Source organism: Salarias fasciatus, chromosome 6 (assembly GCF_902148845.1).
Source record: "Salarias fasciatus chromosome 6, fSalaFa1.1, whole genome shotgun sequence".
NCBI lineage: Eukaryota > Metazoa > Chordata > Actinopteri > Blenniiformes > Blenniidae > Salarias > Salarias fasciatus.
The window spans coordinates 32,424,742-32,450,287 of NC_043750.1; the positions used below are offsets into that span (position 1 = coordinate 32,424,742).

General features: G+C 43.2%; 1 protein-coding gene across 1 annotated transcript in view; it reads right to left on the reverse strand.

Annotated features, from left to right (window-relative positions):
• Nucleotides 1-13,688: 13,688 nt before the first annotated feature.
• The window catches only part of LOC115390828 (complement C3-like), a 39,669-nt gene continuing 27,811 nt past the window's right edge, over nucleotides 13,689-25,546 (reverse strand). Inside the window, exons 30-43 of the mRNA XM_030094845.1 lie at nucleotides 17,777-17,862; nucleotides 17,342-17,419; nucleotides 17,082-17,237; nucleotides 16,735-16,797; nucleotides 16,564-16,645; nucleotides 16,144-16,192; nucleotides 15,941-16,031; nucleotides 15,220-15,309; nucleotides 15,033-15,135; nucleotides 14,867-14,956; nucleotides 14,659-14,751; nucleotides 14,489-14,572; nucleotides 13,957-14,101; nucleotides 13,689-13,860 (exon numbers count right to left, since the gene is read on the reverse strand). Of these exons, the coding sequence (XP_029950705.1) occupies nucleotides 13,719-13,860; nucleotides 13,957-14,101; nucleotides 14,489-14,572; nucleotides 14,659-14,751; nucleotides 14,867-14,956; nucleotides 15,033-15,135; nucleotides 15,220-15,309; nucleotides 15,941-16,031; nucleotides 16,144-16,192; nucleotides 16,564-16,645; nucleotides 16,735-16,797; nucleotides 17,082-17,237; nucleotides 17,342-17,419; nucleotides 17,777-17,862 (1,352 nt within the window). The 3' untranslated portion in view covers nucleotides 13,689-13,718. The remainder of the gene's footprint in view (nucleotides 13,861-13,956; nucleotides 14,102-14,488; nucleotides 14,573-14,658; nucleotides 14,752-14,866; nucleotides 14,957-15,032; nucleotides 15,136-15,219; nucleotides 15,310-15,940; nucleotides 16,032-16,143; nucleotides 16,193-16,563; nucleotides 16,646-16,734; nucleotides 16,798-17,081; nucleotides 17,238-17,341; nucleotides 17,420-17,776; nucleotides 17,863-25,546) is intronic.

Below are 25,546 nucleotides of genomic sequence, written 5' to 3' on the forward strand. Positions count from 1 at the left end.
TGTCTTGTTATAAGAGGCCGAAACACCCAACGAAGCTCGAGGCAAACAACTGAAGATGTGGCATACTGGTGGCACTGTGTGATCAGTGGCAAATCCCACCCGAGAGTAGAGGACATCTCCAATGACATCCAACTGGTGTACTGAATTATAGGGACAATTAACATCTAGTCCTATTAAGAAGTCATTAAAGAACTTAACAGCATTCCGCATTCTGCCTGCCTTTTGTCATTTATCTGGTCAGGTCTTCTATCAATGTGCACTGTATTACAATTGTCTATATATACGAGGGCGTACCCAAAAGAAACTGGAATTTGGTCATAAAATACTAATAGTAATGAGTTTTGACTTTTGGCCGTCAGATGTGCTACAGGAAAGCCTCATGCATATCTGTGAGAAATTTGAGATCCCAGAGTGACACTGACACCTGTCATGTGCTATTTATAGTAACAGACTGCCGCGTCCCTCTGCAATTTTCCCAAAATGGCGACGGTGAGTGGAAAGCTAGAGCAGCGCGCGAACATCAAATTTTGCTTATTGCTGGGAAAAACAGCAGCAGAAACACTCACCTTGTTGCAGCAAGCCTACAAGGATGATGCTCTGGGGAAGACTCAGGTCTATGAGTGGTTCGGGTGGTTTAAGAAGGACCAGATGTCCATTGAGGGTCAGCCCAAATCAGGACGACCCTCCACCTCCCGCACAGCCGCAGTTGTCAGGGAAATTGAAGTGGCTGTGATGGCAGATCGACGCAGGAGTATTGAAGAGGTAGCTGATCTGACAGGGATCTCCTGGAGTTCCTACCAGAGGATTATAAGCCAGGATTTGGGGCTGCACCGGGTCTCTGCCAAAATGGTGCCGTGCCTGCTCATACCGGAGCAGAAGGAGACTGGCATGGACATGTGCCGGCAGATCAAACGGCAGCTGGAGGACGACACTGGGCTGTTGTCCAAGGTCATCACGAGATGTGGTGCTACGGGTATGATCCAGAGACCAAACAGCAGTCCAGCCAGTGGAAACACCATGGATCCCCTTGGCCAAAGAAAGCGCGTCAAGTCCGCTCAAACACAAAACAATGCTGATCTTCTTCCTCGATGTGCAGGGTATCGTCCACAGTGAGTTTGTCCCTCCAGGTCAGACTGTAAATCAGGACTTCTGCATCGAAATCCTAAGATGCCTCCGTGAGGATGTGAGGAGGAAGCGGCCCGCGTTGTGGGGGAGTGGGGACTGGTGGATCCACCACGACAATGCGCCCGCGAACAAAGCTCTGCGCGTCACGCAGTTCTTGGTGAAAAATGGGATGGCTCTCCTCCCCCATCCGCCTTATTTGCCGGATCTCGCCCCCTGTGACTTTTTCTTGTTCCCCAAGTTGAAGAAGGAGCTGAAGGGACAGCGGTTTGTGGACGTGGAGGAGGTGCAAGAGAAATCGCAGCAGGTCCTTAAGGAGATCATTATGCATGAGTTTGCCGACGCATTCGTCAAGTGGGAGGAATGGCTGGAGCACTGCATTAATGCGAATGGAGATTATTTAGAAGGCGACGGTGTTGTTTTCTTTTGAAATGTCAGAAATAAAGTTACAACTAAATTCCGGTTTCTTTTGGGTACGCCCTCGTACATCATACAGTTAAACACATCATTAGCTTGAGTCACTTCTCTTTTGAGTGAATACATAAATGTGTTCCACTGTTGTGCAAAGAAAGATATTAATCATGAAGAGGTGTCTAACAAAGAAGGTCAGGAGTTAAAGGGAACTTTACTGAACAAATTTCAACAAGAGTAAAAGCAAAAATAAGTTGGAAACATCAGGAAGGTTAAAAAATTACAGTGGGGCAAAAAAGTATTTAGTTGACCCCAAATTGTGCAAGTTCTCCCACTTAAAAAGACAAGAGAGGCCTGTAATTGTCATCATAGGTATACCTCAACTATGAGAGACAAGACGAGAAAAAAAATCCAGAAAATCACATTGTCTGACTTTTAAAGAATTTGTCATGCCAAAGAGAGGTTTACTGATGTCTACATTGACAACCTGGGATCTGTGCATGAGGCCCTGGTCCTGTTCACATTCCCCATGAACCAGCTATTCCTGTATCCACCAGCAGGAGGTGGATACTCAGACCTGCAGTGCCCACTTGCCTTTAAGACACCTCACCAGAAACCTGTTGCAAGGAAGCTTTATCTCAGTAGTCACAAACACGAACACCAAGGACACACTGTGATTTCTTCCCATGATAACGTCACAACATATCAATCACAACAAGCATCTCTGGTGTCATTCAAAGCAAATTGACAGGTCAGTTGCCTTGAATTTGGCCTTCAATACATACATATACATACATACATATATATATATATATATATATATATATATATATATATATATATATATATATATATTTTTTTTTTTTTTTTTTTTTTTTTTTTGGGGGGGGGGGGGGGGGGGGGGGGGGGAGGGGTCTTATTTGGCCATAAATAAGCCCCCATAAATAAAACTGTCTTAAAAATGTGTAGCCTGTTGCAAAAAAAGAAGGATGAAGACAGACAAGACACGTCATAGATAAGAAGAAAAATTATGTACAAAAGTTCAAAATGGAGTTGATTTGTAGTTTTTTAATTCGATCATGTTTGATTAAAGCTGGGGTTGGCGATTTGAATGAGATACATTTTTTTAAATACTGGTTAAAATGATCTTTATGACCCGATGGGAAGCAATTCATAGCGTGTTTTTAAAGTAGTTTGGAAAATATCCGCTATCTACAGCAGGAGTAAAACGGGAAAAACAGCAACCAATAGTCTTGCCGGGACACCTTTTTTTAAACCAATCAAATCCCTTCACCGTTCGACCTGCCCCCTGCGCGTACATGTACGCGTGCACTGATCCTGGTTCAGTGCGCGCGTGGAAGGACGGAGCGTTGTTGCAGAATGGCGGAGACGAATGTTTGGGGCTTTACTTACCGTTGAGTGCGCCATACCTTGGCGTAGTGCAAATAAAGAAAAACGAAGAAACGAAGTGCTGAGGACAGGTTACACCAGGAACGCACTGGACGCGGAAGCGCCGCGCGTGAACGTCTCTGCGTCTCCACTCCCAACGGGAGCTCCTCCAGTGGGGTGGGAGCTGGGCGGCCCGAGCTAGGCGGAGCCTTGGGGAGATGCTACATGCTAACGCTAGTTTTCCAAGATCGCCAACCCTAGCTTTAATACATGTTTCAGTGATTGCTAAGTGTTTCATCAATGCATGTGGAGGAGTAATCATTTCATAGACTTCACAGAAGTTTAAAAATGTATCTATGCTGTTTTGGTCTATGTTGTGTTGTATGTTTAAAAGCACCTGTTGACATTTTGTTTGAAATTGTCATTTTCATTGGTTGTCTGTCATCGTCAGTTGCTGTAATTGGCAAGATTGACGGGAAAAAATGAGGGGCACATTAAAGACTGGACACAGGAGAGGACGGAAAAAAAATGGTGGTGGGGGAGACGTGAATTAATGGTGAAAAGAAAGTCGATTGGAGATAGATATTACTGCCAGTCATACTCAGAGTAAGTAACAGAAGAGTGCAGCTTGTGGACTGGTTTTGCTGGTGGACTGCAGAGGATCACAGACACTGGAAGCCGCCATTAGCACGAGGCAGACACATACCAAGGAAGGACTGCGACTCACACTCAGCCGTGGACTACCCTGCCACCCCAGTCTTCACATCCTAGGCCCAGGGTCCGTAATAGGCGGACGGACCACCTCTTTGTGGACCCATGGCAAAAAAGGAAACATGCTACTCTGGCTGACTGACGCCAGGTGAGACTGGCTGAGAGAGATAGAGTGTGTGTGTGTGTGTGTGTGTGTGTGTGTGTGTGTGTGTGTGTGTGTGTGTGTGTGTGTGTAAAACGCCATTATGAGAAGCGCCCCCGCGATTTTGAAAGAGATTGTCCTCCAAAATCACAGCAATGAACAGATAAAATAAAAAAGCTGAAAAAGTCATATGAGGCTCCTAACATGAAAATGACCTGTGCACCTTAAAGGTGCTGTAGGCAGGATTTTGCTAGTCAATGCTAATTTTTCTGTGTTTTCTTTGGATTAAATGTTAGAGTACCCATTGATAATCCTTTAGGAGTGTAGCATAACTGCACTACCGTGAGGGCGCAGCGTTTCCATCTGTCTCTGTTCTGAGCTGAAAAGGAATCTCGACAGCTCCAGGTATCTTTGAACAATCAGAAGAGCCCCTGAGGCTCTAACTGTGATTGGTCGAGGGGCGTTCGTCGCACGTTCTTGTGGGAGGGGCTTAACTTGTGTAAGGGCGTGATGTCAGAGAAAACAGGACAGGATTGGCTGTGCTGGGTTTCAAATCGGCATCTTAGATGGGTCAAATCGCCATCTTGCTTCGCGGAGATGCCGAATCCTGCCTATAGCACCTTTAATTGACTTTGCTCATCTGAGGAAATGAGGGTTTGTTTTGTTGAAAAGGACATTTTCTTTTATTTTTGAGCTCATGCAGTATGTGAATATTTGAATTTAGGAGACACTTGATTCACCTTTAATAGAAGAAAAGCAGTTTCCCTCTTTTTTTTCCAGTGTTTGTACTTAAAAAGAGGGGTCTATTCAATGAATGTGCCATGGATTTTTTTTTTTTTTGACCTTAATGACTGAGGTCTTGCCATTTGTTTACCAAAGAACAGTATGAGGGTTTGGTTTGGTTCATTTTGCAAAAAAGGGAAAGGATACTTTGTTTTACTTTTGAGATGTATCTACCCGGGAGAGGCGGAAGTACTGCTGAAAGCGAACCTCATCCTCACGAAGCTCCTGGAGCAAATGGTGAAATTTGCCAAGTTGCGATTGCCGCTGCAGGTTGAGATGAACCCAAAAACGTCGCACAGGCACCTGACGACGCCGTTTTCAGGCTTTCTTTGTTAATGAAGGGTGAAAAATACACTGGTGATACTCTGTACTGTTAAAAGAAGCTTTTGCTTGCTGATGTGTCCTGCTGGGATGGCAGTGCCTGCACGGCCTGGTACAGGTCATTATGACCCCTGCCCAGGCCGCTTATTAAGGATTTGTTTTGCTTAATGCTGCTCTTCAGAAGATTCTTAGTAACTGATGTCATAGTGACCACACCTCAGAGAAAGTATAAGACAGTGATGGATGAGAACAGCTTTGGCTTTTTCACTTACAGACTATGAACTGTGTGAATCTGCTCCCTGATTGCGCATCTTGTAATAAAAGACATCCTTTCTGCTGGACTTCGGCTCCGACTGATTTCATCCTCTCCCAGACAGAGAAAAACCCTTCATTAAATAAAGCCAAGCCAGTGTCTCAATGGGATCCGCCATTGTCAACATGAAGACAGGACACAGAAGCTCCTCCCACTCCCGCCAATGAGCTGCAGCGCGTCGCGAGCGTTGCAAGCGTCGTGTGTAGATTTGAACAAGCGTCGAATTCCGACTTTACATGCATCAACTTTGAGGCATCAGTGGAGGCTGTGAAGCTTGCAACGTGTCCGGTGTGAACGCACCATTATAGTATAATGAGATGGGGTGCTTCAAATGTTTGACTTTCCCTCTGGGGGGAAAAAGCACAGGAATTACATACTGATATTCTTTCTGGGTTTACATTTAACTTTGTTCATATAAAATGACTTCCTGCAGGACATTTTAGAAGCCAGTAGTAGCCAGTTTGTGAACCAGGATAATGATAGATGAAAGTGTTTTTGTATATACAAGAACACAATCTTACGGAGCCCCTAAAGGGACATCAAAAAAAATATTTTTTTAAGGGAGTTCTACGTGCGCACGTAAAGTTGTTTACGTGCGCACGAAGAACTTTTACGCGAGCGCGCAAAAGTTCTATGTGCGCACGTAAAGCTTTTAAGAGAGCACGTAAAGTTGTTTACGTGAGCACTTATAACTTTTAAGGGAGCACGTAAAACTCAGCTCCCGTCCGTACGCTCCCGTCCCCGCAGATTCCTCCGGGGACATCTGCGCACAGCATTGGGTGTACACCGGTCGCACCTATAGGCATGCTCCGGAGCGCTGCAGCAAACAAACCAGTACCGAAGTTAACATTGAAAGCCATCAGGCTTAGTCAATAAAAGACACCCAGGCCAGCCTCTCATTTATTAATCGATCATAAAACGGCACAAGGGTGCACTGCCATATGAAAGATGAGATCGGCATTTGTGCATAGCTCCTTTTATATTTTCATGTTATATATAAAGTTAGATCTTGGATTTCTGCTATTATTCTTAAGATTCAAAATTATTCTTACTCTTTATTTGCACATTTCAATCGCTTTGTTGCACCCCCATGTGTGTTCTAGCCTCTGTAACTTGAAATTTCTCTGTGGTGAGATAAATAAAGTCTATTCTATTCTATTATGTTCTATTTATCAATATGATAATGGTATGGAAAGATGAAATCAGGTCTGACATCATGTGCATACGTTTGAGTCAGTGTGGATTTGCGGTGCAGCACAGAAAAACCGGCGGAGCGAAATTATAAAGCGAACCTCCAACATGTCGTAAAACACAAGCAGCACAGATTCAGTACAGATTCAAAAGTGAATGGATATAAAAAAAACTAATGCTCTTAAAGAATATATAATAAAATTTCCTCTTGTGGGATTAATAAAGGATTTTTAACTTTCAATAACTGATGGATCCTGCCACGGAGAGCGCAGTTTTAACAGAGCGCACGCGCTGCTGCAGAGCGCATTTCAGACGCTCAGATCCAGCAGGGAAAGGTGCTGTTTAGCTCCGAAATGGTGTGTGACTTTATTTTGTCCTGTGTAGTTTTAGAAAATAGTGTACTGGCTGATGGAGCTACTTTAGATGCACTGGTACCATGAGAGGACTTGATGTAGGAACCAGGAGAGGCTCGGACTGGAGGCTGGACAGAGGAGACGGGACCTGAAGAACCATGACTGAAATGTAAATATACTATAAGTTTAGCAAATGATTTATCTAATCAGTGATTTTATTCAGGAAAATAACTTAAAGGAGGTAGTAGAAGTAGTTAATGTAGAACTCAACAAGATAAAATAGTGGTTTGACAGCAACAAATTAGTTTTAAATGTTAAAAAAACTAATTTTATATTGTTTAATGATAGAGAAAATAATATACATATATCAATTAAAATAGATGGGATTCAAAGGGTACAGAAAACAAGGTTTTTAGGTGTTATTATTGATAAAGACCTTAGCTGAAAGTCACATATAAATTATATTAGAAATAAAATAGCTAAATCGATTGCAGTATTACATAAAGTAAAAGCAGTTTTAAATCAGTCAGCATTACTTAACTTGTATAAATCACTAATTATTCCATACTTAACTTATTGTGTGGAAATTTAGGGGACGACCTGTAAAACTTATACACAACCAATGTTCATTTTGAAAAAAAAAAGGCCCTGAAAATTATAAGTAATAATAGAAATAGAGACCTATCAAACCCACTATTCATTAAGTATAATTCTTTAAAATTTGATGATATAGTTGAATATAAAATACTTCAGATATTATATAAAGCTAATAGGAACATATTACCAGGAAAAATTCAAGAAAGATTAAAAAAAGAACTTTTTTATAATCTAAGGGACTGACATTTTTAAAAACCCCAGATTCAGAACAAAAATAATGGAACTCACTGTGACTGTTAAGGGAACCAATCTGTGCAATGCCCTTCAGAAAGAAGTGAAAGAAATGCGAACAATCACAGCATTTAAAAGAAATGTAAAAACTGCATTACTGGAAAATTATGCAATGTTGGACACATGAGATTAAAGCTATAGTGCGTAACTTCGGGCGCCCTCTAGCGGAATTCTGCGTTCTTACAACAATAAAGCCGGCGCTTCCACATGATGTACGCCCCGGTGTCCCCCCCCCCCCCCCCCCCAACCACTGCTACAGTGATTCGCGTTTCCACAGCCTGAATCATCGGTTGGAATAAACGGTTTTTATTCTGTGTGAATAAGGACAGCTGGTGAAAAAAAAGATGGACTCTTCCGAAGAGGTAATTATTGTTTTCTTGTTTTTTTTTTGTTTGTTTTTTTTGCCACAGAAACGCAAATAGCTTATTACAAACGGGAGACAAGGTGCCTGCTAATTTGTACCTGACAGGTTTGCCTTCTCCGTCGGTCACTTTCCTTCTCCCAACCGTCCAGGCTTTTTTTTTGGGTGGTAGGATCCACTTCAGGACTCTTTCTCAGCCGTTTCTTTGGATTATCCGCCATGCCGCTTCCTCATTCTGCCTGAGCTCCTGCCTGTTGCTGTGAGACCCTCCCGTCCTCCCTCTCCCTTCTTGTTGTGACGTAAAATGCGTAATTTCCTGCACGCCAGCGCGGGAATGTCGCCGGTCGACACGCAAAGCAAGAATTATATATATTGAAAAATCCTGCGACATGTTAGAGGAGCCGATCGGCTTAATCTGCACTTTGTCATCTCCACTAGCAGTGGCTTGGCTAAAACAGACATTCATAGACATTTAAAAGTTACGCACTATAGCTTTAAGTACGGAGCCCCTAAAGGGACATCAAAAAAAATATTTTTTTAAGGGAGTTCTACGTGCCCACGTAAAGCTTTTACGTGCGCACGTAGAACTTTTACGTGCTCGCGTAAAGTTGTTTACGTGAGCACGTAGAACTTTTACGCGCTGGCATAGAGTTGTTTACGTGTAAAGTTGCTTACGTGAGCACTTATAACTTTTAAGGGAGCACGTAAAACTCAGCTCCAGTACATAAGCTCCCGTCTGCGCGGATCCCTCCGGGGACATCTGCGCACAGCATTGGGTGTACACCGGTCGCACCTATACACATGCTCCGGAGCGCTACAGCAAACATGATTGCTGGTCTTGATTCAGCTGCACTGGCAGCGGATGGCACAGCTATATTCATGGTTCAGAAGTCCCGCAATTTTGGCAAAAAAGAAACTTTTCCGGATTCTGGATATCGATCCTCTCAGGTCTGAGGTGGAGGTAAATAAGGAGGGGCTCAGTGGATGACTAAAAACTGGAATTAAAGGAGGACAGAAACACTTTGTCTGGAGGAAGATCACGCAGCAATGAGCAGCGTCACCGTGGACGAACGGACACCGGCTGAGGTTTGAATAGGTCCGTTCGTGTAACCCTGATATAGCAAATAATGAGGCTGACACACTTACACAGCTCATATTTTTATTGTTTCGTTTATTTATGTCTCATACAGCAGCTGCACCATGGCCAGGTCCCCGCCCCCCCAACACACACACACCCAGTACCGGACCGGTGCTGAGCAGGACACGGGACCGAGCGGTGCTGCTGGACCGAGAGCAGCCGTCATCATGGCAGAGATCCTGGAAAGATAAACAGAAATCTGCCGTTCATTGACCGCAATAGTGACCAGGCTGGGGAACCAATAATCAATAATACACTGAACAAAATTAATGACAGTTTGTCGAAGTCTGAATAAAATGTTTGACTAAACGTCCACTGTCTGTAATCTTCCGTCAGCTAATATATTATATCTGGGCTACTGGCATCACATTTTATTTATTTTATTTATAGATTTATTTTCATTCAAAAGATGACACAAAAAATATACATAAAAGAAAGTAATGCATACATGAATGAAAACAGAGCAGAAAGAAGAATAACTTATGTCTGCCTCTTCTTTCATCAGTTCATATTTTTACATATTTTCACAATATTTACAAACACCATAATATTTTTCACCGAATTTTACACTCATTACACACACCTATTATTTTTTTCTCTATCGACCTCTTCTTTATCCAACCGCTTATATTCCATCTCCAATTTCAATCATCTGTAATCAAAATTCAAAAACAAATTCCATTCTGTCAGAATAAATTTATGCAATGTTGGACACATAATCTCATGTGTCCAGCATTGAATGACCTTCCAGTAATGTAGTTTTTACATTTCTTTTAAATGCTGTGATTGTTCGCATTTCTTTCACTTCTTTCTGAAGGGCATTGCACAGATTGGTTCCCTTAACAGTCACAGTGAGTTCCATTATTTTTGTTCTGAATCTGGGTTTTTTAAAAATGTCAATCCCTTAGATTATAAAAAAGTTCTTTTTTGAATCTTTCTTGAATTTTTCCTGGTAACATGTTCCTATTAGCTTTATATAATATCTGAAGTATTTTATATTCAACTATATCTTCAAATTTTAAAGAATTATACTTAATGAATAGTGGGTTTGATAGATCTCTATTTCTATTATTACTTATAATTTTCAGGGCCTTTTTTTTTTCAAAATGAACATTGGTTGTGTATAAGTTTTACAGGTCGTCCCCTAAATTTCCACACAATAAGTTAAGTATGGAATAATTAGTGATTTATACAAGTTAAGTAATGCTGACTGATTTAAAACTGCTTTTACTTTATGTAATACTGCAATCGATTTAGCTATTTTATTTCTAATATAATTTATATGTGACTTTCAGCTAAGGTCTTTATCAATAATAACACCTAAAAACCTTGTTTTCTGTACCCTTTGAATCCCATCTATTTTAATTGATATATGTATATTATTTTCTCTATCATTAAACAATATAAAATTAGTTTTTTTAACATTTAAAACTAATTTGTTGCTGTCAAACCACTATTTTATCTTGTTGAGTTCTACATTAACTACTTCTACTACCTCCTTTAAGTTATTTTCCTGAATAAAATCACTGATTAGATAAATCATTTGCTAAACTTACAGTATATTTACATTTCAGTCATGGTTCTTCAGGTCCCGTCTCCTCTGTCCAGCCTCCAGTCCGAGCCTCTCCTGGTTCCTACATCAAGTCCTCTCATGGTACCAGTGCATCTAAAGTAGCTCCATCAGCCAGTACACTATTTTCTAAAACTACACAGGACAAAATAAAGTCACACACCATTTCGGAGCTAAACAGCACCTTTCCCTGCTGGATCTGAGCGTCTGAAATGCGCTCTGCAGCAGCGCGTGCGCTCTGTTAAAACTGCGCTCTCCGTGGCAGGATCCATCAGTTATTGAAAGTTAAAAATCCTTTATTAATCCCACAAGAGGAAATTTTATTAGATATTCTTTAAGAGCATTAGTTTTTTTTTTTTTTTATCCATTCACTTTTGAATCTGTGCTGAATATGTGCTGCTTGTGTTTTACATGTTGGAGGTTCGCTTTATAATTTCGCTCCGCCAGGTTTTTCTGTGCTGCACCGCAAATCCACACTGACTCAAACGTATGCACATGATGTCAGACCTGATTTCATCTTTCCATACCATTATCATATTGATAAATATCATAATAGAATAGAATAGACTTTATTTATCTCACCATGGAGAAATTTCAAGTTACAGAGGCTAGAACACACATGGGGGTGCAACAAAGCGATTGAAATGTGCAAATAAAGAGTAAGAATAATTTTGAATCTTAAGAATAATAGCAGAAATCCAAGATCTAACTTTATATATAACATGAAAATATAAAAGGAGCTATGCACAAATGCCGATCTCATCTTTCATATGGCAGTGCACCCTTGTGCCGTTTTATGATTGATTAATAAATGAGAGGCTGGCCTGGGTGTCTTTTATTGACTAAGCTACAGCCTGATGGCTTCACAGACTCACTTTTCAATGTTAACTTCGGTACTGGTTTGTTTGCTGGTGCGACAGGTGTACACCCAATGCTGTGCGCAGATGTCCCCGGAGGAATCTGCGCGGACGGGAGCGTACAGACAGGAGCTGAGTTTTACGTGCTCCCTTAAAAGTTCTACGTGCTCACGTAAACAACTTTACGCGAGCACGTAAAAGTTCTACGTGCTCACGTAAACAACTTTACGCGAGCACGTAAAAGTTCTACGTGCTCTCGTAAACAACTTTACGCGAGCACGTAAAAGTTCTACGTGCGCACGTAAAAGCTTTACGTGAGCAAGTAGAACTCTCTTAAAAAAATAATTTTTTTGATGTCCCTTTAGGGGCTCCGTAATTAAGTGTCCAACATTGCATAATTTTATTCTGACAGAATGGAATTTGTTTTTGAATTTTGATTACAGATGATTGAAATTGGAGATGGAATATAAGCGGTTGGATAAAGAAGAGGTAGATAGAGAAAAAAATAATAGGTGTGTGTAATGAGTGTAAAATTTGGTGAAAAATATTATGGTGTTTGTAAATATTGTGAAAATATGTAAAAATATGAACTGATGAAAGAAGAGGCAGACATAAGTTATTCTTCTTTCTGCTCTGTTTTCATTAATGTATTACTTTCTTTTATGTATATTTTTTGTGTCATCTTTTGAATGAAAATAAATCTATAAATAAAATAAATAAAATGTGATGCCAGTAGCCCAGATATAACATATTAGCTGACGGAAGATTACATACAGACAGTGGACGTTTAGTCAAACATTTTATTCAGACTTCGACAAACTGTCATTAATTTTGTTCAGTGTATTATTGATTATTGGTTCCCCAGCCTGGTCACGATTGCGGTCAATGAACGGCAGATTTCTGTTTATCTTTCCAGGATCTCTGCCATGATGACGGCTGCTCTCGGTCCAGCAGCACCCGCTCGGTCCCGTGTCCTGCTCAGCACCGGTCCGGTACTGGGTGTGTGTGTGTTGGGGGGGCGGGGACCTGGCCGTGGTGCAGCTGCTGTATGAGACATAAATAAACGAAACAATAAAAATATGAGCTGTGTAAGTGTGTCAGCCTCATTATTTGCTATATCAGGGTTACATGAACGGACCTATTCAAACCTCAGCCGGTGTCCGTTCGTCCACGGTGACGCTGCTCATTGCTGCGTGATCTTCCTCCAGACAAAGTGTTTCTGTCCTCCTTTAATTCCAGTTTTTAGTCATCCACTGAGCCCCTCCTTATTTACCTCCACCTCAGACCTGAGAGGATCGATATCCAGAATCCGGCAAAGTTTCTTTTTTGCCAAAATTGCGGGACTTCTGAACCATGAATATAGCCGTGCCATCCGCTGCCAGTGCAGCTGAATCAAGACCAGCAATCATGTTTGCTGTAGCGCTCCGGAGCATGCCTATAGTGGTGCGATCGGTGTACACCCAATGCTGTGCGCAGATGTCCCTGGAGGGATCCACGCGGACTGGAGCGTATGGACGGGAGCTGAGTTTTACGTGCTCCCTTAAAAGTTCTATGTGCTCACGTAAACAACTCTATGCGAGCACGTAAAAGTTCTACTACGCGAGCACGTAAAAGTTCTACGTGCGCACGTAAAAGCTTTACGTGAGCACGTAGAACTCCCTTAAAAAAATATTTTTTTTGATGTCCCTTTAGGGGCTCCGTACAATCTGAACCTTTCAATCCCCATTCTAAACATTGTAACTTACAAAATCATGAATCTGTTCACCAGCTCTGGCGCTGATGTGGACTATCAGCTTGTGTATGAGTGGCAGGCATCTCCTACCTGACATGGTTTAAAAAGGTTCTGTTTAATGATGATACATTTCATTTTGTTTTTTGCAGCACGTTTTTCCCTTTGCACCAAGTTCCTCTATTTGCATCTCAGTTAGATTTTTGTTTCAGTTTGTGAATTTGAATCGTTTCTGTTCTGGAAGTTGTTTTCTCTAACTGAGACACACTGAAATTTTGAAGTGCGTTTGGCCCCTGTCGGCCACCGTAATACACAGACTGCCACAGATAATCTAAATGAAAACAAATTTTCAGGACAATATACTTTATTCTCCTATGCAAGGTTACAGATGAAAGACAGGAGATGGATAAAAATAAAGGTTATAGTTCCCTGGCTTTCATCACTGCTGACATGCAAAGACTCTATACTGATCCACCATCTCATCCAAGCCCAAACAGGACGGTCGGTGTTCAGCCGTTTGACACTCTGCTCTTGTGGGCCAGTACTCAACCCAGGTCCTCTCACCGAGCACGTACTGAAACCTGAAGACAGAAAAACAATGAGCCAGATACACAGGAGTCAGCGGTGAACTGATGTCGAAATACATAACACACTGTAGAAAGTCAGACTGCACATACGTCTGCCCTTGGTCATCTCTGTGGATGTCTTTGGACGAGCCCATGATGAGGTACGTTTTACCCTGTTGAAGACCTAAAGCTTGTCTGCAGTGCTGATAGCTGAGGAACATGCGCAGTTTACCCATAGGACCAATATCAGTGTTTCCTGCAGTCATGACAGCAAAGACAACTTATTTTAATTCCATTTTAAAGACATTTTTCACCTTAAAATATATTCAGCATTTACAGAGTATTTTCAATTCAAATTTTCTCTTAATAAGATGAAAATGATTCTCTTCCCATCAACTCTCTGTCTAATAATTTAATTAATGGATTTCTTTTGATGACCCGTTGTCAACTATCTCAGAGCAAATATAGTTCATAATACATGTCATTTATTCCATCAAATGAACATCTTTTCTTTGTTTCTACCTCTATAGACACAGGAGATCCATACAATCAAATTCATGTGGATAAAAAAAACCACGGTCACAAAAACTATGTGACCTTTTACAGACTAAAACTGTAAAAAAGTATTGAAAATGAAAATTACCTTCTTTGATGACGTCCAGTATCCGCATGGTGTAACTGTCTGTGGACAGATCAGCTGCAATCTCCTCTAGTTGTACTTTGTATGCTGTGTAAAGGAGAGAGGCAGAATGTTCTCTTTCCTGCGTAGAGAAACACTTACATACTTGACGAGAAATACAAAAGGTTTCTTACCAAACTCTATTTTGCTGGTGAGTGTAGCCTCACAAATCTTAGCAGTGCGCTCATCATTGCTGATTTTGTCCGTCTTCTGCATACTGCAGTTCTCTGAGAGCAGAAATATGAAAACGATGTGTGAATGTTACGGTTTTCTAAGGTCAAAAGACACAGACACTGATTGACTCCTCAGCTTTCATCATCCAAAGTGCTGAATTTCATTCACCTTCAGCGCAAGTGCATTCATCATTTCTGCAGAGCCGCAGAAGCTGTCCAGCTTTCCTCTCTGGATGGTAGAACTTCACGCATTGAGTTTCTGCAATAAGAAAAATGGTTCATGAAGAATGCTTTGTGGTAACTGAACCGCGGCGGTTTGAGTCTTGGAGACTCACCGTCATAGTATTCATAGACAGACACAGTTGTTGGCTGCAAGACGCCCACTTTGAGCGTCTGCCTAATCCTAAAACTGATTTCCTCTGGCCGTGTGTGAGAAACCTGTGGAGCAAAGGGGAACCTGATATTAATAAAGCAAAACCATGGTGGGGAGGGGAGGTGAGAGGGTGAAAAACAAGGCCGTACCTTCTCAAGGTAGATGATGAGCGAGCCTCTTTCTGACAGCAGAGTGTTCATCTCATATTTTGCAATGGTGCGGGCACGTCCTTTCGACAACTGTGTGGAAACAAACACACATCGTAACCCCAAGCTTGTTTTTAAAGTAAGATGATAAAAAGAGACAGCATCTTTGGTTTTAGTTTAAAGACCACATTAAATGAAGACTATATTTCTCCAGTCTTTAATTTTTGTCTAAATATTCATCCATCCAGTAGCGGTTACTAAGTAATACAAATTCAGATTGCTTTCTGGTTGCTGTGAATGTAAGCTGCAGGACTAATTTTTTTTTTTGCCTCTTCCCGGATTTGTTTATAATTTGATGACAGTGGCAGCTAGCTCAGGACTTCTTTGGGGACATGATCACAATTGGGGTTCAAGTGTTTGTTTGGTCCAAGATGATAAAAATTAGCAATTAAGTAGATTTGGAGGTTGATCTGAGAAACTGAGTTTTCAGGCTGAGGGACGAGGAGAGTCTGCTGGCTTCATGTAAAATTTTAACCGTTTATCATTTATTTCCCCCAGATTGCCTGTTAATCATCGTTAATGATCTATTTTTTGTGGCCATTGACAGATATCCCAGCAGTGACACCAATACAAATATTAATATAGAACAGTGTAGCATTCAATAAACCCAGTTTGATTCCATGAAATGTCGACTTTTAAACTCAGTGTTTGTGAAAAGACTCACCTGGTCCAAGTCGTCTTTATCCACGGTGAAGCCAGTCAATAATCCGATGTCCAAGATCGACATTGTCGCATCACGCTCTTTGCTATTGTACCTGCACACACAATAAATTGAAAAATAAGAGAGGAACAACAAAAAGAACAAACAAGCTCAATTATTGAAAGACTGATTTCAAACAAACAGGACTGAGGATGAGCTCCACTTACAACAATTCTATTCTCAGCCGGAATACCTTCTCGTCATCATCCATTTTCTCTGAGAAAATAAAGCGTCAGATTAAGGAAGAGATCATAAAGACAAGTGTTGCGCCCTCTGCTTCAGCAGATCGAGCGAGGTACGTGATTTCCTTTCAGCTTGATAGAAAGAGAGGCGCAGCCGGCGTCTTCACTCCATGTTGCTTTATTCGGAAGTCGACACGTCATCACTGTGTGACCACACAACACGTATTTATACTTTTTGCAATGCATGACAACCATTATAATTACAACCATGAAAGCAACTATAATCAATCAACTTCACCTTGTGTGTGCAATACAGCAAGCATTTGAATACATTTAAACCTGTTACACAAGCAGACAACATGTAAATGAACAGATAAATAGGAAAAGATAGGGAGATAGGGTTACCTGGGATGAGCTCCACTGACATGTTGAACCTCTGACAGTCACTTTCTTTTTCTTTAGGCAGAGCATAATACAAGGACACCATCTGAAATATAGATGGAAGAATATGTAAATATTAACAGCATTCATAACAGCTTGAAATGACATTGACCAAACAGAAAGCTGATATCGTACTTTTACTGTTGCTTCTCCTGATCCTGTGGCTGTCACGAGCACGTCCTGGTTTATGTCATTAATCTGTTGAGATTTCAAGATGTATACACACACACACACACACACACACACACACACACACACACACACACACACACACACACACACACACACACACACACACACACACACACACACACACACACACACACACACACACACACACACACACACACACACACACACACACACACACACACACACACACACACACACACACACACACACACACACAGAGAGAAAGGTGAGTAGACAACACAGACATGAAAGTGTTTTTTGTAAATGTCAACGAAGGAGTGTATTTCCACCTTCGATGTTCTTGTTTGATAGTGGTTTTCTCTGTTCACGTTGAACTTGTCAGGCTTCGACCTGCCTGGCATCAAAATGTCCACGTTCAGGTCGTACTCTGGTTCTTTAGCGTTGATCCAGTACTCCGATACAGCCTGGTAGACCATGACTGTTGCCTGGAGAGAAAAATAAAAGGACAAAGAAAACATGAGGTGAAGGCGATGAGCTAACAGCAAAAAAATTCCACTGAGGACAGACAGAGGAGAAAGTTTTATTGTACCTGAGTTGATCCATAGCCTCCGCCCACAAACTGCTGCTGGCTGAACCATCTCACCACAGGCCTGGCATCTTCAAATGCCTTCATGAACAGAAAGGAAGAAGAACAGGAAAAAGTTAAAGGCATTTGTGTCAATCTAATGAGCAAAGACCACAAAGTCATCAGTGAAGAAAACTGCAAAGAAACTTTATTCCACACACACATTCATATTCTGAGGTCCCTTCAACTTTCTTTTGTAATCGCACATGGCATGGTGGAGGTGGGGTCAGGTTGGGTCTGGTTGGGAACCACTGATATAGAAGATGAATAACAGAGTGGCATGCAGCCCTCCTCATCACCACCTCGCAGTACTTCGGACTGGACCACAATATTCCTGTAAGCCATTCATCATTAAATTCTGAGTTCAAGTTGCCTCCCTTCTAGCCTCGGTTTGCTTACCTCGATCTTGACCAGGGCCAGAAGAGCATAAGCTGTGGCCTCCAGTGTGTATATATGTCCCTTAAGTACAGGCCAGTGAGACAACTCTGAAAGACAAAAAACCTGTTACTGCTGTGCTCTCCTCCTCCCTGAGCTGCCCCCTTAACATCGTGGGGGAGTTTGAGTGTCCACATGATCCAAGGAGCAAAGACCGTGACATTGCCTGGTGTGCCACAGTCGGGGACCCACGCTGAAGCTAGACCTGGAGTTGGGACTCAAATGCCAGTGCCTGGTGGATGGGCCTTTGCCCACGGGGCCCAGCTGGGCTCAGCCTGAACGGACAATGTGGGTCCAAACTCCATTGGGCTCACCACCAGCTGAGGGAACCATAGCAGCCGGGTGCAGTGTGAATGAGTTGACAGCCGATAATGGCGTGCACAGTGATATACCCTCCATAGAGTGTTCAGGGGTTCGTGGGAGTTTGCCCTACCAGTACATGCATTTTGTGGATTTGGAGAAGTTGTTTCCTCACGGTAGCTTCTCGGGATCGCTCCAGGGGTGCGGAGTCTGGGGCTCCCTGTTAAGGGCCGTCCAGTCTCTGTTTGACCGAAGTAGGAGTCTGGTCCACATTGCTGGCAGCAAGTCGGACCTGTTCCCTGTGCATGTTGGACTCTAGCAGTGCTGCACTTTGTCACCGGCTCTGCTCATAATAACAGAATTTCTGTCTGTCGGTGCAGCCAGGAGCAGGAGGGGGTCTGATGTCTGGGTATCTTGGGATTTTGTTCAAAAATGGGGGAAGGATGGAACGTGAGAATGACAGGCAGGTCGGTGTAGTGGCTAAAGTCCTCATTGTCTTGTTCTGTCGTGGTGAAGAAGGAGCTTAGCTGAAAGGCATCGCTCTCAATTTACTGGTCAATCTCAGTTCCCACCCTCTTCTATGGGCATGAGCTCTGGGTCATGACTGAAAGGACAAGATCCTGGATACAAGTGGCTGAAATGAGCTTCCTTCGTAGGGTGACTGGGCACTCCTTTAGAGATAGGGTGAGGGGACAGCTGAAGGGGCTTGGGCATCTGTTCTGGGTGCCTCTTGGATGCTTCCCTGAAGTCCTCCCTGTTCTGGGTCTGTTTCACCAGGAGAAGGCCTCAGGGAAGACCGAGGACACGCTGGAGAGACTATGTCTCTCAGATGGCCTGGGAATGCGTGGGGATCCTCCCAGAAGAGCTGGAGGAAGTGTTTGGGGCAGAGGTGTAATTTACGTAGGGTTGGTGGGTTATGAAAACCCACGGGGCCTCTTGTGGTGAAATCCACTGCAGAGGATTTTTGTTTGTTTGCGAAATGAGCGCAGCAGCTGCCTTCTCTCCAGCCAGAGGCGCCGCTACACATAGGGCCCCGAGCTGAAGGGGGTCCCGAGGGACGGCTGACATCAATCAATTTCAATGACAAATTAAAGGCGCTACACTGGACGCTGCAACGACAGCGTGTCGAAATCCCCTGCACGGGGCCCTTTCCCAGAACTCACCGGTTAGTTGCTAATAGGGGGCCCCGACAGGCAGCAGATATCAGCAACACAATTTGAAATTTACAATGACATGTCGGGAACCTACCTACGATCCGGCTTGCATCAACGTGATGCATTACATGCAGTCAATATTTGGCTTAAGGTCAATATTACAGTTTCTGAAACATTTGGAATAACCCAATTACATGCTTAAACAGAGTTACTCACAGACTCACAAATGCCATGACTGCATTTGCACTTCATGCCACTAGGTGTGCTGTTTGAATGTTCAACCTTATTTTACACAGACACCACAGAAGAAGAAGGGCCCCTGAAGTGCAGGCTCTCTCTGCATGTTGTAAGAAAAAGCAGGCAGGACGTCGTAATATGATCAATGATGTGATACATCGTTTTTTCAGTAAAAGAGAAGAACTGAACTATTGTTTCTGCACATTTTATATACTTAGTAGCAGTTAAACTGGATCACAAGTAGTTCCCGTACTCAAAAGACCAAGATTCCTTGTGGATAGAACATGCTCAGAACAGTATTTAATGCCCCTTTCGACCAATGCGCGTTTATATGTCCAGAAATTCAGGTTAGACAAGTGCGGTAGCAACCCAGGATTCGGGTTTTTAAAAACCGGAATATGAGCATATTCAGGTTTTTGCAGGTGTTTACATGGCTGTGCCCAACTGGGTTATTGCGAAGATTCCAGTTAAGAAAGGGTAATTGCCTGCATGTAAATGTAAACACACAAACGGTCTTGGGTTAAACCAATAAAAAGTGCATGTAAACAATAATGATCCACATGTAATGGGCTTTATGTTTGCACTTATAAGTGTTTCCCATACATTGGTTAACTCGTGATTAGATTGTTATTGTAGGGGCAAAGCCTATGCTTGAAGCCCCTACGGCTTCTACCCAGAGTTTTTAGGCTGACACGCTGGCACAGGAATTGCATGAATAAGGTGGCTGAGGCGATCGTTTGCTTCATAGAAATATGTCCATTTATTTCCACTACTCACACATTTTACCACAGAACACGAATCATACAGCGATGGCGAGGCAGCAGCGACAGCGGTCAAAACCGTGTTTCCTCTCACGGGCAGCAACACCTGTCAGCCCGTGATTACTTCCTATTTATGGCTTCCGGTGCTAATTGGCTCCAACACACCAGCCCCTAATTGTTACTGGTGCATAAACATAACAATTCCAACATAGATTATTGAAGGAGCCATAACATAAAACAACTTAAATCATAATATAAACCATAGCTGGTTATACTTCATGCAATAAACACAGCTTAGTCACAGGTCTTTCCATCACACTAGTTTTCGTCTGTAACTTGACAGAGAAATTGACCCCATTTGCCATGACAACTCTAGTACTTTGCACCACGAAAACCTGAGACATCCATGATGACGTGAATAACATCACCAGCTACAAGATTCCTCTTCCTCTGCTGAACCGATGGAGAGCATTTATGCGCACGTCCGTATTCTTTGAGTCTTACATCCTTTGGCATCCAGACTGCTTATGTTCCATCTCCAAAGAACAGGTGTTTCCCCATTTCTGATCCATTGAATTTTCCATATCAATGTGATATTTGGCAATTGCCTCTTGCTCCCTCTCAAGTTCAGACTTCCTTGTGCGGTCCTCTTCTTTCGCTTTCCTTCTGCTTTGCAACTCGGCTCTCAGTTTGTCTAGCACAGCTGCCAGGTCCTTGAACCATCTTTGCACCTACTTCAGCTGGAATCGCAAGTCGACCGTGAACTTCGTGTCTCTGACAGCATCATCCTCATGTCTGCAACCAAGCTTGTCCACCTGACTGGAGAAGCAGCTCCTCTCTGTGTCGATCTTCTTATAAACATCTGCAAGCTTCAGGTGAACATCAGTTGATTGTGATGTTGCTTCATTCAGAAGGAATTTCAGATGGCTTTTGTCCTGCAAGCTGAGTTTTTGCAGGAGGGCATAACAATGGCGCTCATCTTTAAGCTCTTTGTTAGTGACATCCAGGCATTTCTTGAACAACACACTTGGATGCGCTTCAATCTGCTGCTTCTGTTTCAGATTGCTGTGGGCCACTTTCTTCTCTGGAAACATGACTGGTGACTTCTGCTTCTCAGAAGACACCTGTACAGCTTCTCTTCTTTCCTCATTGTCTCCGTCAATACAGAGTTTCACAGCTTGCTTCTGAGGTACAGCTTCAGCATATCCCTTTTCAGTCACCTCATTGACGTATGCTGAATGTTTCTTGTACAGCTCTGGAATTTTCAGAAACTTCTTCAGTCCATGAAGTCTATGCTTTTCCATAGCAAATTGACTTGGAAGTTGAACATCAGGTTCTTTGAATGGAAACTTCGAGGAGTACCTCACATCCTGCACCACTGCAGAGGGTTCCATGCCCACTGATGTCTTCTCATTGAAGTCATGTTTGCCTTGACTGTTTGACATGTGTTCGAGTGTCGTCACAGAAATCCTGCTGACAACAACAGAAGAACGCTTGACTTTATTGCTCTCACCATTATCACCTAAAGGACCATTAATGACCCAACCTAACACTGTTCTTATAGCATATGGGCCATCTCCACAGCAGTTGACAATCTCCCATGGTTCCAGTAACGTGGGAGCGTTGCTACCTATCAACAAGTCAACGTCAGCGTGTATGTTGTGGATATATGTATCCTAGACAAGTAAGACCATCTTTTTAAGTCAGCAGTGGTGGCGATGTTATCTGAAGAGGCTGGAATTTGCTTTTGTGTGAGGACCTTTGGCAAAGAATAGAAATTATTAGCTTCCAGCCCCGACACTTCCAGATCGACCAAAGAATAGGACGGAATAAGCCTTTCCTGTCCCATGGTTTTTAGCAGAAAATGAGTTCTTGTTCCCGTCATCTTCAACCTTCGCATGAGATTTTCAGAACAAAAGGTTGTCGTACTGCCAGGATCTAAAAAGGCATAAGTCTTTATGATCTCATTTCCCTTTGCTGATTTAACCTGTACTGGAATGATGGAAAGTAAGCATCTCTCTTGACCAGCCCCTGTACGACCACACAGCTGACCACTGACCACTTTTGTCTCTGATAAACCAGTTATTTGTTCACACTGTTCGCTTGGCTTTTCGATGTGAAGCAGAGTCGGATGCTGTTGTTCACAGACCTCACAGCACAAGCGTTTGGTACACTCACGGCTTAAGTGACCAGAGCACAGACACCCAAAACACACTCCTTTTTCCTTTAAGAAGTGGATCTTTTCTCTGTGCTTCTTTTTCCTAAATTGATTACACTTCTCCAACAGATGAGCACGTGAACAGTAAAGACAACTCAAGACCTCCTTTTTCTTGACATTTGTAACCAGTTTCTCATCCACGGCTTCCACAGTCGCAGCAAAGGTGCTTCCTTTCATTCTTATCTTTGACTGAGGTTTCATGTTGAGATTCTTCACACCAACTGTGGGTTTTGAGGCATATTCCAGATCTCCAAAGATCAGATCAGACAGAATTCTTACATGTCTTTCCAAAAAGGAAACCACATCCACAAAATGAGCCCTGTCATTTTTGGCTTCAAAAATATCATGTGCTTTGCATCTCCACTGATCCCTGAGTTTGAATGGTAGCTTTGACACAAGCAGTTTCATGTTGGTCGGCATGTCCAGCTCTATCATGTAATCCAGCTCCTCCATAACATTACAGCAACCACGCAAGAACATGGCATAAGCTTGCATGGCTTTGAGATCTTCAGCCCTTATAGCTGGCCAGGCTAGAGCCTTCTCAATGTACGCTCTTGCAATCTTATACTCATTGCCAAAATGTTCTTGTAGCAGAGCTTTCGCGACGATGTATCCACGCTCAGGAGCCATGTGCTGACAGCTTCTAACCAGTTCCTTAGGTTGTCCTGCTGTAAACTGTTCCAGATAGTACAAGCAGTCAGCTCTACTGGCTTTGTCCTCAACACCTTGTTCAAATGCTTTAATGAAAGCTTTGTACTGGAGTGAATCACCTTCATACACCGGAATGACCCGTGCAGGCAGGGACAGTAAACGCTGCTGATGTACAAGAGCGCTTGTGATCTCATTTTGTCTATGCATGATGGTTACAACGTCTCCAGCAGGTATTTGATTGTTTTGCAGTTGATCCATACATTGAGCGTCTGCTTTCTTTAACCAAGCTGCTGTTGCACCAGGTTGTGAAGCTGTTGTTGGGTTTAAAGATCTTTGTAGTTGTGTGTCAGCACACATATTCAGCACATGTCTTTCTTGAGTGTCTGTTCTCTTAGGTTTTGTGACCATTGCTGATTGTTTCTTCTCTGTGTGCGTTTGTTTTGAAGCTGCAGGTTCATATTCCTTTGCCATAGGGTCAAGAGTGTTGCTTGTTGTCATTTTCCTTTTCTCCTTCTCCAAGTAAGAGTTCATGCCATCTGCTGATCCATGAGAAGAACTTCTTTGATCCGAGAACTGCAGAACTTCCAGCTTAGCAGTGGAGGCAGCCAGCTCGGTTTCCAGTTCAAGCTGCTCTTTTTTCCGTCTTATTTGTTGTTCTTGTTCCTCCAGTGCACGTTGTCCCTGCTCTCTTTTCCTCCTTATTTGTTGTTCTTGTTCCTCCAGTGCATGTCGCTCCTTTAACGATGACATGCGAGCGAGAAGTGCAGCTCTCTCGGCAGCAGCTTTAACTCGTGCAGAGGAAGTTGTGCTTGACCTGCAGCTGGATGTACTCTTGTTCCTGATTTTACCCGCATTCGAAACACTGTCGTTGGGATTGATGTCATCCTGATGAGATACTCTCCCCTCATGACTAACTGCATCACTTTCACGCACACCATCACCTGACAACCAGCCCTGAGTGTTGACAATAAACTCATCATTGAACATCATTTTCGCTTTAAACCATATTTCATGTCGCTCTTTCTCAACATGTGGCAATAAACTCAAAACAGAACCATGAATTAACCTTATTTCAGTACATAACTTAAGTAAATGATCAAGACCACTTTGCACATCTCCCACTTTGCATTCTTGCATCCAACCTTGTATCTTGTCTCTTAACTGAGAAGCTTTGCTCAGTTTACCCTTTCTGTCATGCTGCAAACACTCCAATTTATGTGCAAGAGCTTTGGCAGAAAGCTTTGGCAATCTTTTAGTCAGTTGTGTGTCACTATAGCTGGTCACTGCGTACAGTGCACCAACTGTGGACACGTTCACACCAGAATGTGTGTCTTGCACGACGCGCTTTTCCATTTAAACAAAATAGTCAGAGTCAATCGACAAAAAGAAATGCTGCAGCGTCGTTGTGTTTTGTTCATTTGCTTCCACAACCAAGGTTTGGGTTTATGCAAGTAATGTGTGCACACTAAGGTTTATGGCCAATTATCATATGGTAGCGCTCTCCATACCTTGTCCAGAAGAGTCAGCTCCATGATCCATTCAAAAGAAATCCCACGGCGTCCTCAGCGCTGCACAATTAAAGAAAGGCACACCTGGCTCCTTGCCAGGCTCCGTCTCCGACGCTCACTGCCGCGCCGCAGCGGCCGCTCGGCCACCCCGCTGCTCGGCTCCGCTCCTCCACGGCCTCCGTGCCCAACGATGCCGCTCCTCCACTCCGGTGTCCTCTCCGGCAGGTGAGCAGATCAGGCGTCGTTGATGTGGCGTCCGCCCCTCCGGTGTCCTCTCCGGCAGGTGAGCTCCGCAGCGCCGCGGTGACGCACCTCCACTCCGGCGCGCTCTCCGGCAGGTGAGCAAACCTGGCTCCGCTGATGTGGCGTCCGCCCCTCCGGTGTCTTCTCCGGCAGGTGAGCGAACCAGGTGCCGCTGTGGCACCTCCACCCCGACGGGTGAGCTCCTGCGTGCGCTCTCCAATCGTGCACTCAGCCGCGTCTCTCCTGTCTGGTGCGCTCTCCGACACCAGTGCGGCGCGCTGACAGGTGTGCTGCTCACAGCGTGATCCACATGCGGCTTTCCAGAGTTCTTAGTCCTTGTATCCTCCTTATGAGGAAACGGTTTTGACTTGAATGTAGGGGCAAAGCCTATGCTTGAAGCCCCTACGGCTTCTACCCGGAGTTTTTAGGCTGACACGCTGGCACAGGAATTGCATGAATAAGGTGGCTGAGGCGATCGTTTGCTTCATAGAAATATGTCCATTTATTTCCACTACTCACACATTTTACCACAGAACACGAATCATACAGCGATGGCGAGGCAGCAGCGACAGCGGTCAAAACCGTGTTTCCTCTCACGGGCAGCAACACCTGTCAGCCCGTGATTACTTCCTATTTATGGCTTCCGGTGCTAATTGGCTCCA